The 14,642-nt window shown below is 40.1% G+C and overlaps 1 protein-coding gene across 1 annotated transcript; it reads left to right on the forward strand.

The window, feature by feature from the left end:
- Nucleotides 1-2,999: 2,999 nt before the first annotated feature.
- Nucleotides 3,000-13,383, forward strand: nus1 (NUS1 dehydrodolichyl diphosphate synthase subunit). Its single transcript, XM_085247410.1, has 5 exons — nucleotides 3,000-3,551; nucleotides 9,470-9,601; nucleotides 10,921-11,073; nucleotides 12,466-12,565; nucleotides 12,694-13,383. Exons 1-5 carry the CDS (start codon nucleotides 3,140-3,142, stop codon nucleotides 12,782-12,784), a joined length of 888 nt encoding a protein of 295 aa, XP_085103536.1. The 5' UTR covers nucleotides 3,000-3,139; the 3' UTR covers nucleotides 12,785-13,383.
- The last annotated feature ends 1,259 nt before the right edge of the window (nucleotides 13,384-14,642 follow it).

Below are 14,642 nucleotides of genomic sequence, written 5' to 3' on the forward strand. Positions count from 1 at the left end.
ATTGTGAACTGGAAAGGGAAAATGCTTAGGGAGCTGAGTACGGCTGCATGGTCACTGATTTGTAGAATCATTTTTGATTCGATACAGGATCCGATTCAATTTGATTGGAATCTGGAAAGTTTTGCCTCAGTCAGAAATATTACAATTCTGATCATTTAACAGTATATATCCATAATTTCGTATCTATTAAAAGAAAGCTGACACATGTGAGACTTAATTAGAGATGTAAACAGAGAGTTATGAAACCTGCAGCTGCAGAAGCCAGCGGGAAACAAAGAGGCAAACACAGCGCGGACCCGACGACGCACCAAAATCTGATTCTGACGCGTCGGGTCCGCGCTCTGTGTTCACGTTTGTATGCAGAATCCGTAAACCTGCTCCCAGTTACTGTTTTAGCTGCATGGTGTTTGACGACATGTTGTGAGGTTTAACCTGAGATGCTGGCGTTTCAGGCATAATAACGTTAATTTACAAATCGACACGGGATTTTAATGAATCAATATCACTTTATTCAATTTAGCATGGATTGTAATCAGAAAGGCGATAATCAAAACCCACCCCTAATCAAGAACTTGCAAAGTAAAAACATGATCAATGTAAGGTAGCCCTTTTGTTATTTACAGTTAACAAGAGGATTAGTGTTACTGTGCGCTGGCTGAGTCTGTTTCTTTTCTTAGAAATAGTTTCTCCTGCCCTGGAGAAAATCCACTTGCATGGAACAGAAGAGGCTGTGGAGTGCAGGAACTACACTGCAAGCTGGTAGATATGCAGGTATTCCTGGGTCCTGCAGACTATCACCTAAAAACAATAAACAAAATGATTTTCTAAACTGTAGCAATGTAATGTACGTATAGTGTCAAATACATTGTTGTAGTCTTCATTAGCTTTAATTCACATGGAAGTGTTCCTAAAGTCATATGCTGTAATGATATTTACATTATGAAAACATGATTTTGGACATTTCAAGTTTTTCACTTCGGCAGATAAAATGAATTGAGCAAAATCAACTCAAAATATTCCCACACGCCAGAACGTCCTCTCTTCCTCGCTGGCTCCATATCTGTCAGTGGAATGATCACCTCTTCGCTCTCTGTCACCATCAACACACTCCACGAATCCCGTGGATGATTCACTTCCTTATATCCGTTTGAATCAGGTACCGAAGCAGTTACGTGCGTAATGAAGCTTCGGACGTCACTGGTCACGTGACTTTTGCCAAACGAAGCAAGCCTCGACACAGTGCTTCTGAACCAGTGTGTTGTTTTTTTCGACACACGCTCCGGAGCGTCAGCTTCAAGCGGGCCATCACTACCAGGGGGCGATAGAGACGTTTTGGCTTCATTTTTGGGGAGCTGTTGTGTCATCCATGTTATGAGTTGTATGAAAGGTTAAGTTAGGCGTGCAATCTGATATCAGGTTGTACTTAAGCTCTCAAGGTTACTTTGTTTATAAGTTGTTGATCAAGTAATTTCTTTGTGCGTGACAGAACAGATTCATTTTTAAATAACTCATGACCAAAACTAGCAAAATTTGGCATACACAATGAAGTCGTTTACTAGATGATGTATTCGGTGAAAAAACTGAATATGTGAGGGTAGCCAGTAGTAGCCTCAGTGTGGGTACAAAGTTCTCTCCGTAAGTACAGTGAAATGACATTAAACAATCATATAGAAATATCACTGTTTCTTCGTGTGTATAGAAAATGTACAGTGATTGTAAAGTAAAACCCAGGGTCAACCCTGAAGTTACCCACATAAGCTTAAAGCCTTTCTTCACAGTATAGAGGCCTATGAAACAGGATTTTTGACTTATCCAGATAACTTCAAAGCTGACCCTGAAGTTATCCAATTTTTGAATAGCGTGACTTTGAAAAATAGACGTTGTTTATTATCTAAACTTGCATGAGTTGAAAACTGAGTCCAGTCCACACAATTTAAATTCCATGACTTACATTAATGAACAACAGACCACACTGTAGTGATGGGATTTCCGTCTCTTTTTAGAGAACCGGCTCTTTCGGCTCGACTCAATAAAAAGAGCCGGCTCTTTTGGCTCCGAACCGGCGCTTCAGGTTGTTTTGTTGCTTTAATTAATTTATTATTAACAATAATATAAAATTATGCACAAAAGGAATTACTAATGTAAAAAAAGAAGTTGTTTTATTTATATATATGTTTATATATAAATATAAACCGCATATATTTATATATAAACATATATAAATATATGCGGTGGCCCCTAGAGACAAAGCACGTACAAACTCCAAAACACATTTCTAGCATTAACTGAACTTCCAAAACAGAGCTACCTAGATCACTTAAATGACACAATTGAAAGCATGTGTGTATTGTTTGTGCATTTATACACAAGCACTCATATATATTCAAATAATTTTAAAAAAAAATGTTCATTTACCTGTTACTACCACACACCAAATCCGGTCTTTGGTACTTGCTGGCTGGTGTAGCCACTAGGTAACAAAGCTCAACACTGCGTCCTAGCATCCTGGCACACTTCTGTTGTATTTTGTACGTGTTTTGAGTTTTTGTGTGCTTCTGAGTTTGTACATGTTTTGGAGTTTTTACGTGTTTTGCAGTTTTTACATGTTTTGGAGTTTTTACGTGTTTTGCAGTTTTTACGTGCTTTGTCTCTAGGGGCCACCGTAAATATACTTTTATTTATTCACTCCACATAAAATGTAATAAATAAATCATATAATACAAAAACCAACTATTCACATTTCAACTTTTAACTATTTAAATTTTCAGCTTTTTCCTTATACAAATTTAAAGTGAAACAACACAAAACACTGCAAACCACAACCCAATTAAATATAAATTACGTCGTTCACGTCAAAGACCCGGCTCTAAGAGCCATTTCGTTCGCGAACGACACATCTCTACTCTGTTCGGTTCTCTGTAGTCAAACGCATACGCAGCAGCGTCTCGCTTACCTTGTCCAATCCGAGAGCTACGTGTATCACACGCGGGGTTCGGAGTTCAGAGGTTGCCAACCAGAAAACAAGATGGCTGCAGTCATGATGAGCCATAAGCACTGCTGAGCTCATTTACGCGGATAATATATCAGAATAAAGTGGTCGTGTTCTTGTACTTTATCCTGGGTTGTCCCCCTACACGAAATGCGGACACAAATGGCGCTTATGTACAGTTTGTTATGGCGGCTATTACTGATTCTCGTTCACGTCAACAGAGCGCTCTTCTCTTGGCTCCACGTCCGCATCCAGAGCTGGAAGGGCCGGCTGTGGGAGCGAGCAGCGACCGTCCTGCTGTTGCCGATATCTCTAGTTGGATTTCCAGACTTTCAGAATAATCTGAATGATGCCCCAGATGCTAATGTTAAACCGATAACTGAAAAGAGCACCGGCGGTGGCCGGTCACGGTGTCTGTCTGACGGAAAGTCCCTGAAGAAGATACCGGTCCATATCGGCCTGTTGGTTGCGGAAGAAGAGCCCAGTTATCCGGACATAGCAAACGTGGTGGTGTGGTGTATGGCTGTCGGCATATCCTATGTTAGCGTGTATGATAATCACGGTAAGCATGTTACTCCTATCAGCTGAGTTTGCTGCTTGCGCTTTTATACAGTGAAGTTCATAAAATAATAAATCACAGCTTCATCAAAAATAGCTTTAAATTTGTTGTTTAAAAAAAAAACTATACACGTAGTTTAGTGTAGTTTGGATATTATTTGGACAAGTTCATCCGATGTGAATGCAATGATTTGCAGATGTCACTGAACCCATATTTTATATCTTTATATCTCTCTCTTACACACACACACACACACACAGATTCTTAAGTGGAAAAAAGAAAATCACAATTCCAGTCTTAAAGACTATTAATGCGTGTGAGCTTTAAATATTCAGTATTCTTCTGACTCTTAAGCATTTTTATTTTATTTTATTAGATGTACATTGTTTCTAATATGCATTTTAAAGATATTGTTTCCAACTTTGAGGCTTTTAAGATTACATTGTATTACATTCATTCTCTGTATAAATTTCCCCTTTAATGCTTAGGCTGAAGATGTAGCGAATCTTTTCCTTTTCAGATTAGCAATACCCTGTTTAATTGTTTACATTAAATGCAAATTAAATCTGTCTTTTTTCACCACTTCCAAGTCCTAATTTTGTTTCAACATACTTTCAGCTACAGACACTATTCAAACGTTAAAACAACTGCGCAATATTTAACTATTAAACTTGTATTCATCTTTTCATTTTTTTGGTTGATTCTGTTCATTTGGCCATCACATTTTCAGTAGGAGAAACGTTTCATCACTCATCCAAGTAACTTGACAGTGACCTCAGCTGACTGCAGATTTTCACTAACCTTATAAAACGTTATTGTGCAAATGCACTGTTTATAAGATTGGGGAAACATGGATGAGTGACGAAACGTTTCTCTGAGTGAAAACGCTACATCCAAATGAACAGAATCAACTTTTGGGATTCACTTACCTGGATGATTGAGCATCCATCAAGACTTCATTTTGTTGCTTTTTTTCCCCTGTTACAGTTATGTTTCTGCTTTTTAACTTTAAGCGGAGGTTATACTGCAGCTGAGCATTTTAGCCTCAAATTGTTGAAATTATTGTCCCCTTCTCCCTAAATGACAAATCTCGTAAAGCTAACTGATATTAATGTCTTGACTGAATTAGGGAGAGTGCCTTCTGACTGAAGTTATTTTACATTCCCAAACTACCTCAGTTGGCCCCTTTTGATATGGAGGAGCAGCGGCTCTATTCCATCCCTCTCTAATGACCAAGCTCCTCACCTTAGGGTCTCTCAGATTGTAGTTTTTGTCATTGCCAAATGATGTAAAGTCTCCACTATGGTGACGGTTTTTTATTTAGCAGTTTTCTACCTATCCCTCAGTTAAAGCACTTCATACAACATGCCACATTGTGTCTGTCTGATTACTGAATCACACAGACGTAAATACAGTACTTTTATCTAACTTTCACACACATTCAATTTTCAATTCAATTTTATCACAATAGCAGTCGCCTCAAGGCACTTTATATTGTAAGGTAGACCCTTACAATAATACATATAGAGAAAAACCCAACAATCATATGACCCCCTATGAGCAAGCACTTTGGCGACAATGGGAAGGAAAAACTCCCTTTTAACAGGAAGAAACCTCCAGCAGAACCAGGCTCAGGGAGGGGCGGGGCCATCTGCCGCGACCGGTTGGGGTGAGAGAAGGAAGACAGGATAAAAGACATGCTGTGGAAGAGAGCCAGAGATTAAAAACAAGTATGATTCAATGCAGAGAGGTCTATTAACACATAGTGTGTGAAAAAGGTGACTGAAAAGGAAAACCCAATGCATCATGGGAGTCCCCTAGCAGCCTATGCCAGCATAACTAAGGGAGGATTCAGGGTCACCTGATCCAGCCCTAACTATATGCTTTATCTTAAATCTTAAAAGTAGAGATAGTGTCTGTCTCCCGAATCCAAACTGGAAGCTGGTTGCACAGAAGAGGGGCCTGAAAACTGAAGGCTCTCCCTCCCATTCTACTTTTAAATACTCTAGGAACAACATGTAAGCCGGGAGCGTGAGAGTGAAGTGCTCTAATGGCAGGATTTTGAATTCAATTCTGGATTTAACAGGGAGCCAGTGAAGGGAAGCCAATACAGGAGAAATATGCTCTCTCTTTCTAGTCCCTGTCAGTACTCTTGCTGCAGCATTGGATTAGTTGAAGGCTTTTCATGGAGTTTTTAGGACTTCCTGATAATAATGAATTACAGTAGTCCAGGCTAGGAGTAATAAATGCATGAACTAGTTTTTCAGCATCACTATGAGACAGGATATTTCTAATTTTAGAGATGTTGTGCAAATGGAAGAACGCAGTCTTACATATTTGTTTAATATGTGCGTTGAAGGACATGTCCTGGTCAAAAATGACTCCAAGGTGCCTCACAGTGTTTCTAGAGGCCAAGGTAATGCCATCCAGAGTAAGAATCTGGTTAGATACCATATTTCTAGAATTTTCAGGGCCGAGAACAATAACCTCAGTTTTATCTGAATTAAGAAGCAGAAAGTTAGCGGCCATCCAGGTCTTTATGTCTTTAAGACATTCCTGCAGTTTAACTATTTGGTGTGTGTTATCTGGCTTCATAGATGGAGCTGTGTGTTATCAGCATACCAGTTAAAATGTACACTATGTCTTCTGATGATACTGCCTAAGGTAAGCATGTGTAATGTAAACAGAATTGGTCCTAGCACTGAACCCCGTGTAACTCCCTAATTAACCTCACCATGTGAAGAAGACTCAACATTTACATGAACAAATTGGAGTCTACTAGATAGATATGATACAAACCACTGCAGTGCAGTACCTGTAATACCTACAGCATGTTCTAATTGCTCTAATAGAATATTATGGTCAACAGTATCGAACGCTGCACTGAGGTCTAGCAGTTTCTGTGCTGTGATGAGCTCTGAAACCTGACTGAAACTCTTCAAATAAGCCATTCCTCTGCAGATGATCAGTTAGCTGTTTGACAACTACTTCTTCAATGGTTTTTTATATGAAAGGAAGGTTGGAGATTGGCCTATAATTAGCTAAGATGGCTGGGTCTAGAGATGGCTTTTTAAGTAAAGGTTTAACTACAGCCAGCTTGAAGGCCTGTGGTACATAGCCGATTATTAGAGATAGGTTGATCATATTTAAATTTAAACACATGTAGATGAATGCATTAGGGCAGGGGTGGCCAACCAGTCAGAGACCAAGAGCCACTTTTTTTTTACTGTGTTACCGCAAAGAGCCACATCATACGCATGGGCACACATGAACATCACCCATCCTTTCCTCTCTCTCTCTCTCACTCACTCACTCACTCACTCACTCACTCACACACACACACACACACACACACACACACACACACACACAAAATACACACATCTCTGCTCAGCCAGATTTATTGTAAATGTCACACACCAACATGATAATGACAGAAATGGACTCCTACAGTACTAAAACCACAGGCCAGTCATTTTCAACAATGAACATTGTGTGCACTGTCTCACACACACAAACTCTCAGTTCAACCAAGTCCACAAACAAAAATATAATAATCTACAATAGCATTTACTTTTATAATGCATGTTGTTTAGTGGGACTTCTGGCATTCCTTGCCTTGAACAATCCTCTTTAAATCTGGCTTGTATTCCGTTGTTGTCACTCGAAGCAATTCTTTCACATGTGTGTCAGTCAGAACAGATCGATGCTTTGATTTCACATGTTTTAGGGTAGAAAACACAGACTCGCAGACGTATGTTGACCCAAACATTGACAGTATCTTAAGCGCAGCCCGTTTGACATTGGGGTATTTTTCCATTGGCACACTTTTCCAGAACTCAATGGTCCCTTCCCTTAAAGCAGGTTTCAATTGGTCCTCTTCACAAAGATCGATCATCTCCAACTCAGCCGCAGCTTCATCTGTGACTAGCGGGACTTTCAAACAGCCGGTCTCTGCATTAAATGGGTCGGCGAGGAACGTAATCTGTGGCCTTTTCAATTGTAGATCATGGAACCGGGTCACGAAGCTTTCGTGCAAGTTTTCAATCAGCGTTGCATATCTGGCTCTTTGCTTACTCAGGGCAGCACTGGCGACTTGCCCGCTGGCTTTTAGCAGAGTGGGAAAATGCGTTAAATCTCCCTTTTGAATATGTGTCTTGAACAGCTTCAGTTTGTTGACAAACGCAAACACACTTTGCACTAGGTCAGGGAGCATTTTTAACTTACCCTGCAGGGTCAGGTTCAGTCTGTCCAAGTGACACAGCATGTCGACCAAAAAGGCCAGATCCATAATCCACTTGAGGTCCGAGAGCTCGGGATAGTCCTTGTCCTTCTTTTCCATAAACAGTTTCACGGCATCCAAAAGCTCAAAGAAGCGAGAGAGTACCTGGCCTTTTGACAGCCACCTCACAGTGCAGTGCAGCGGCAGGTCACCTGGAAGCCCTTGGTCCAGCTCAGCGATGAGATTCTTGAATTGCCTGTGGTTAAGCGCATGTGTGCGGATATAGTTGACGATTTCCATCACAGGCTTCATGACGTTATCTAAATTCAATGATTTAGACACGAGTTGCTCCATGTGGATGATGCAGTGGAAATTCCAAAAGTCAGGAATAGTTTGGTCAGCTTTGCACAGCCCCACAAGCCCGTTCACAGATCCCATCATGGCTGGTGCTCCATCCGTGGCTATTGCAGTTAATTTCGTTATGGGCAGATTTGCTTTTTCAAATGCAGCCATCATGGTTTCTTTCACATCTATGCCACGGGTTCTGTCTTTTAATGGCACAATATCCAGGAGTTCTTCTTTGATCACACAATCGTTTGAAACAGACCGTGCAAATATTGCCAACTGAGGCTTGTCTTGTATATCACAACTCTCATCCAATGCGACACTAAAATACTCACATGCTTGAAGGTCAGAGTGCAACTGTGATTCAATAGCCGTGTTAATGTCCGATATTCTGTGTTCAACAGTGTGGCGGGACAGTTGGACGTCTGATACCATGCGTTTTAATTTGTCGTTTTCAGGAGACAAGATTTCAACAACATCACTGAGGCATTTTTTAACGAACTCCCCTTCATTGTATGGCTTTTTAGCCCGTACAATGTTCCAAGCCAGCTGATAGGATGCGAGCGTTATGGTCTCTGACCGCTTCGTAAATTTTTGGAAAAACTGTATCTGCTTTTCTGCCTGACTTTTCAAAGTGGCCAACTCGTGCTTGCGAAGTTCAGTCCCTTTTGGAAATTCCTGGTCGATGTTACCATGGAGTGAGCTGAAGTGGCGCTGAAGATTTGAAGCTTTGAAATGCGCTAATGACGTCTGACATATAAGGCAGAATGGCTTACCATTGCGTTCAACAAAAAAATATAAACTCTCCCACTCTGTTAAAAACGTCCTGTGTTCATCTTCATATTTTCTTTTTGCTGTGCATTTTTTTCCTGCCATTTTAAGGGCGAACTTGCTCCTACTGGGAAACTTTGCGGTATTTTCATCTCACACACATGCGCATTTGATGAAAATACCGTATTGAACTCAAGCGAAGCGAACGCGCACATTTTAAAACAACATAAAAAAAATCAAAACACAAACTTTGATATGAACGTAAGAGCCGCATGAAACCAGGCAAAGAGCCGCATGCGGCTCGAGAGCCGCGGGTTGGCCACCCCTGCATTAGGGGATTCAGTATTTTGCACATTGATACCTGGTTTCTCCAATCTATCTATTGACCTTCCAAGTGGTAGACCACGCACCCTACTGACTGAGCCACAGTTGCCCCTAATTTTGGATTTATTTGCTTTGTTTTAAAGAAAATAGATTCTATCAATCCAAAAGTCATGTTTCTTCACAATTACTGTTTCTGTCTTAGGTCTACTTGGTGATTTTGATCAACCTGAACTGAATGATGTGCTTTTCCTCAACCCAGGTGTTTTTCAGAAGAACAACTCTCGTCTACTCGAGGAAATAAAAAGGCAGCAACAGGATCTGCTGGGTGTTGATGGATCTATGCACAGTGTGGAGTTCCTGAGCAGTGGTAGTGACCAACACCAGCACAATGGTAAGAACCTGGCATGATATCTTTGATTTTAAGTTCATACAATTACAGACTCAGATGTACTTGGAAGCTTTTTACCAACAAGAACTTTTAAACTTGTAATACCAACATTTTGATTAGTAACTGTATTTTAATTGTATATTTCCAGATCAATGTTTTTCTTGTAATTAAATTCTGTGACTGTGTTACATATAAGTAGTTACATTCCAAAATTTCTGTGTCCACTTGTTGGAAGTGCCTACAACCTCATTTTTGTTTTCTGTATTGTTCTTCATTAGGTTAGATGGAATCCACTTATAAAACTTCAAACTTCAGACCCTTACACCCTTTACTTTGGAGAGCCCCCGGTTCTGGGGGCAAAGGGGTTAAACTGTAGTTTAACGTCAATTCTTTGATGCAAATATCAACATGTCTGATATCCATAGAAACCTCAGAATCTCAGCTAAATGCTAATATAAACCATTTCTACAACCACTGAACACAGCAAAAAAATAAATAAAAGAAAGACAATTAAATGAGTAGTTACGTAATTGTGCAAAAAAACACACCTGAGCCACTTACTCTCAAGTTCAAACTTTTCATGTAATGTATGTACAGGCTGAACTTTTTGTCCTCACACAGTGTCAAGAAAAAAAAATTAAGTCAATGTTAAACCATGATGAGCTGGTCCTGAAGTTTCGAATTAAGACAATAAAATAATGGAAATTCTGGGTTCATCAGATTCTCTACAGATAGAAGTAGCAGGTAAAATTTCATGGGGCAGTTTCAGCTGTTCTTGGTAAAGTTGCTGTCACATCTGAGGAAGAGAAATAATTTCAGATACCCAGTTGACCAGTCATGTTTTGAGCTACGAGTCCACTGGTCTGGCTGGTCAGAGCTTTTTATTCAGACTTGGATTGGTAATAAATGCCACAAATTCATACAGTGAAGTTACATGGTTGGTGTGAATGGTTACATTTAAGAATAGGTGAGTCAGAAAGTGTCAGTTCATTTCATCGTAGTATTTATCCACATATTTTAGTTTTCTTTAAGTAGTTCCTTTGTGGAAAAAAATTATTAGTCAACGAAATGAACATAGATGGTAACATAAATAAATAATGTCACTAATTGGCTTGTTCCACTGAGGTAATGTCTGACTGAAGCCGAAGCATCATTATATTGACCCAGCAGTTTCTCAGTTTACCCAACAATATGTTTCCCAACATATGTTTATGTTAAAAAAAAAAAATTTACAAAGTTGAAAATTTGGGTGTGTATTTGCAGAAGAATACCATTAGTAGTCATATTTAATTTAATGTGTTTTTATGTGTCCTTTGTTGCAGTTGTGTCCTGCAGGCCCACAGTGAGGGTGCTGTCTCCTGACGATGGGAAGCAGAGCATTGTCCATGTAGCACAGCAGCTCTGCCGCTCTGTGGAAAACAAGGAAAGGAGCTTCAAAGACATTAATGTTTCCATGCTAGACCTGCTTCTCAGAGGTAGCACTTTATGCCTGTGTGCATGTGTAAAGATACTTTGATGTTTTTCAGAACACACTTGAGAGATTGTTGCTCACCAACCTGGGAACACCTTGGTAGCCCTTAATAAAGCTAGAGGGGGTTACTGAAGCTGCATGTGCTTATTAAGAAAGAGTCTTAGAAGGCTTCTTTTCCCTAATCATTAGAAGTGTGTCATGGAGTTCATTAACTCATTACTGTTGAAAGCAAAAGAATTTCAAGATCCAGTGGATGTGTGTACTGTGTGTTTTAAAAGTAATTAAGACGTGTATTAAGTATTTTATTCTGTCTTTATCCACTCACTCCCAGCTGGTTACGCAAATGGCCGCCCCTCCCTGAGCCTGGTTCTGCTGGAGGTTTCTTAATATTAAAAATGTTTTTTTTCTTTCCCACTGTTGCCAAAGCGCTTGCTCATTTTGGGGTGGGGGGGGGGGGTTATATGATTGTTGGCGTTTTTGGTTTTCTTTATTTATTATTGCATTGCATTATTTTAGGGTCACCTTACAATATAAGTGCCGTGAGGCAACTGTTGTTGTGATTTGGTGCTGTATAAATAAAACTGAATAGGATTGAATCATTATTGGACAGCTTAAAGAAGGAGCGTAACCTGTAGAGGATCCAGGTTAGCTGCGCCATGTCATGGGATTGTACTTTTACATGCAAGAGATGGACATGACATTGAAGTGCTGTAAAATGTTTCTCCTGGGCATTTTCCCCCACTGTTGAACCTCTTGTGTAAAGAGGCCTAGGAAAAGTGTCGTATGGATATGTCCAAAAAAATACTTAGAGGAGAAAAGTGAATGTGTGCCATGTAATTTATGAGTGTTGGAAAGAACAAAGAAGCACAGATGTAGCAGTCAAAATGTCTTTTTGTTATTTGACACAAAATAATATCCAAAAACCATTAAACTATTTTAAGAAATAAATCATCTTGTAACAGAGGTATTACACAACATATTTCCCCAGTAGAATTCCAGTCCACTGGTTAGGCTTCTGTATTTAATTAGACTATCCAATGCAACAGTTCAGCCAATTGGAGACAAATAAATGCAAAACAAACAACCTCTAGAAAATCAATTTAACTTAAATAATGACTCAAGTTTTCTAAAATTCCGGGGATTGGACACATTTATGGCACCAAAAATGACCATAACTGTGGAGAAGTGTATTATCCAGTGAGAGTGGATGTATATTACCTAAATTTTCTTTAACCTGTGTGGCTGTGGATCTCGGGTGACAGCTACACAAGTACTGCTGAATGGGAGCCACTCTCAGATTTGAGTTCATTCTATAGTCAGAACATGCAGATTCTCAGTAAATAGGAGAAAAAAGATTGTCTTGATAACATGTTCGCTTTCTTTGTGCTTGTTTCAGAATCAAAGAATATTCCAGACCCTGAGTTGGTGGTGAAGTTTGGTCCTGTGAACAGCACACTGGGCTTCCTCCCCTGGCACATCAGGCTCACAGAGTTCATGTAAGCTTCTTTACATCTCAGAATTTGCACGTTTCGATGGACCACGTTGAATTTTGAAATTGATGTCATTAACTGAATTCACTTTGAAGCGCACTATGTTCAATGTGTAACCTACTCTGTGCCCTCAGCTCCCTGCCATCCCACAGAAATATCTCGTATGAGGACTTGTTGGGTGCCCTGCAGCGGTACGGGGCTTGTCAGCAGCGGCTCGGACAGTGATATTAAATACACAAGTGTGGGCTTTACACAGCCAGGACATCCCGGACAGATAATGACTACCGTCCCTCATTACTCGTCGGCTCAGCTATGCCCATCTGCTGGACCTCTAATACAACAAGACATTTCAAATATATGGAAACCAGGAAACATAGCCAGCCAATGTTTACCACCAGCTTGTCTTCTAATGAATTCACATTCCAGGACTCATGGAACATGCTCGGTAAAACAAGAAAAAATGGCACTGACGTAAGACTGTCTCCACAGACTCGGTGGTCCTAACACCCTTGTTTGTTTCATTCTTTCTCCAGCTGTCATTTACTGCTGATGGAAAAATTGCCTTCACATAGACTATATAAAGAAAAAACGAATCTTTTTGTGCAAGCTGCATCACAAGGAAATATAGCAGCAGTTTAGGGGCATGCAGCACAGGAGCTGAACAGCAGAGTGGCTAATGTGTAAATATGAGAAATTCCTGTAGCTCTGTTTGTCTCTGTGGCCTCCAGCTTGCAGTCATGTTCATGTGTAGTGTTGTTTCATGCACATACAGACGGTTGTTCAACATTGTTTTTGGTCTGAAATAAAGAAATGCACTGTGTGTATTTGAGTGTGTTTTTGTGTCTGTTAACACTCTTAGAGGAAAAGAAAGCTCCTTTTATGACAGAATGAACTCTTTCTATTATGATTTAACCTCGACTCACTGTGTGCTTGGACACGACTCAGTTCTTTATATTTTGCTTCAGTGCAGCAAGACTTGTTTGTCATTTTTAAGGTGGTCTTGAATAATAGTTTGTCTGAAGTTTTTCTTCGGACATTAGTCTGAAACTGGTTAGGTACAATGTTGTTTTTTTTATTGTTTTTTTTTAAAGTCACTTAGCATATAGATCGTTGAATCAAGCATAAATCCAGCTATGAAAAATGCCAACGGTGACATTCTGATGGGCATCAAATAGTATTTGTGCATCAAAAAAGTTTTTAACTGAAAACTTGGCATATTAGCATTCTTTGCATTTTAGTTTTATTATTTCACCAAAAAACAACAGTCATCTCAAGGCACGTATTGCCATGTCCTTGAGATATAGAAACAGAAAAAATCCTGCAGGTATTGGCACAAGACCCGTGAGATGGATCTGACCCTTCAGGTGATCCATATGTTTTCGAAGCCTCATGTAAAATGGTTGCTGCCAAGAAGCCATTCTTAAGGAAGCTGAGCAATGCCAAACTACACAATTTTCTTCCCAGACCAATCATTTCAAAAAATCGTGGAGGGGTGACTTGGCTAGGGTTGCCAACCGTCCCTTAAAAAACGGAATCGTCCCGTATTTAGAAACAAAAGTACACGTCCCGTATTGAGCTAATAAGGGACGCACTTTGTCCCGTAATACAGTGAGAATCAAAAGTAGTCTATAAATGTTTATGGAATTAACACTTTGTTTGAAAACATAATTCCCAGCCCCTCTCCTGCTTTGTGACCAATGAGCTGACAGCACACTTATGACAATTCGAGTATAACAATTCAGATTACCGCTCATCTCATTGGTCGAGGAAAGGTCGCTTACAGAGAAAATACCGGAAGACAACAGATGACCACAACAAGAAGCATGGCCAACAGGGAAACAAACGCCGACACTGCGGTGCAAGTCTCGGACGACAGTACACCTAAAGCTGGGCAGACACTGTGCGATTTTTTCAGTCGCGTTATTCAGCTCCTGCTCAAACTGCACAATTGACTCGCAGGGGTTAGAAGTTGGTAGGTCACGATGCAGGTCTCACACTATACCGCCCGATGCTCTGATGCGACCTGAGTGCTCACACTGTGCCTCCATAAAATGAAGGTTATAACAGAAAATCTGTCGCTCGC

This window comes from Mchenga conophoros, linkage group LG15 (genome assembly GCF_057382185.1).
Source record: "Mchenga conophoros isolate Kocher_MC1m ecotype Shallow Benthic linkage group LG15, M_conophoros_male_GT1.1, whole genome shotgun sequence".
In the NCBI taxonomy this organism is placed as follows: domain Eukaryota; kingdom Metazoa; phylum Chordata; class Actinopteri; order Cichliformes; family Cichlidae; genus Mchenga; species Mchenga conophoros.

What these genes read in the sequence shown, in the direction of transcription:
- nus1 (XM_085247410.1), top strand. Translation starts at nt 3,140, where the DNA reads ATGCGGACACAAATGGCGCTTATGTACAGTTTGTTATGGCGGCTATTA. An exon ending in TAGCGTGTATGATAATCACG is followed by an intron (nt 3,552 to 9,469) that starts GTAAGCATGTTA and finishes TCCTCAACCCAG; the next exon opens with GTGTTTTTCAGAAGAACAAC. An exon ending in TGACCAACACCAGCACAATG is followed by an intron (nt 9,602 to 10,920) that starts GTAAGAACCTGG and finishes CCTTTGTTGCAG; the next exon opens with TTGTGTCCTGCAGGCCCACA.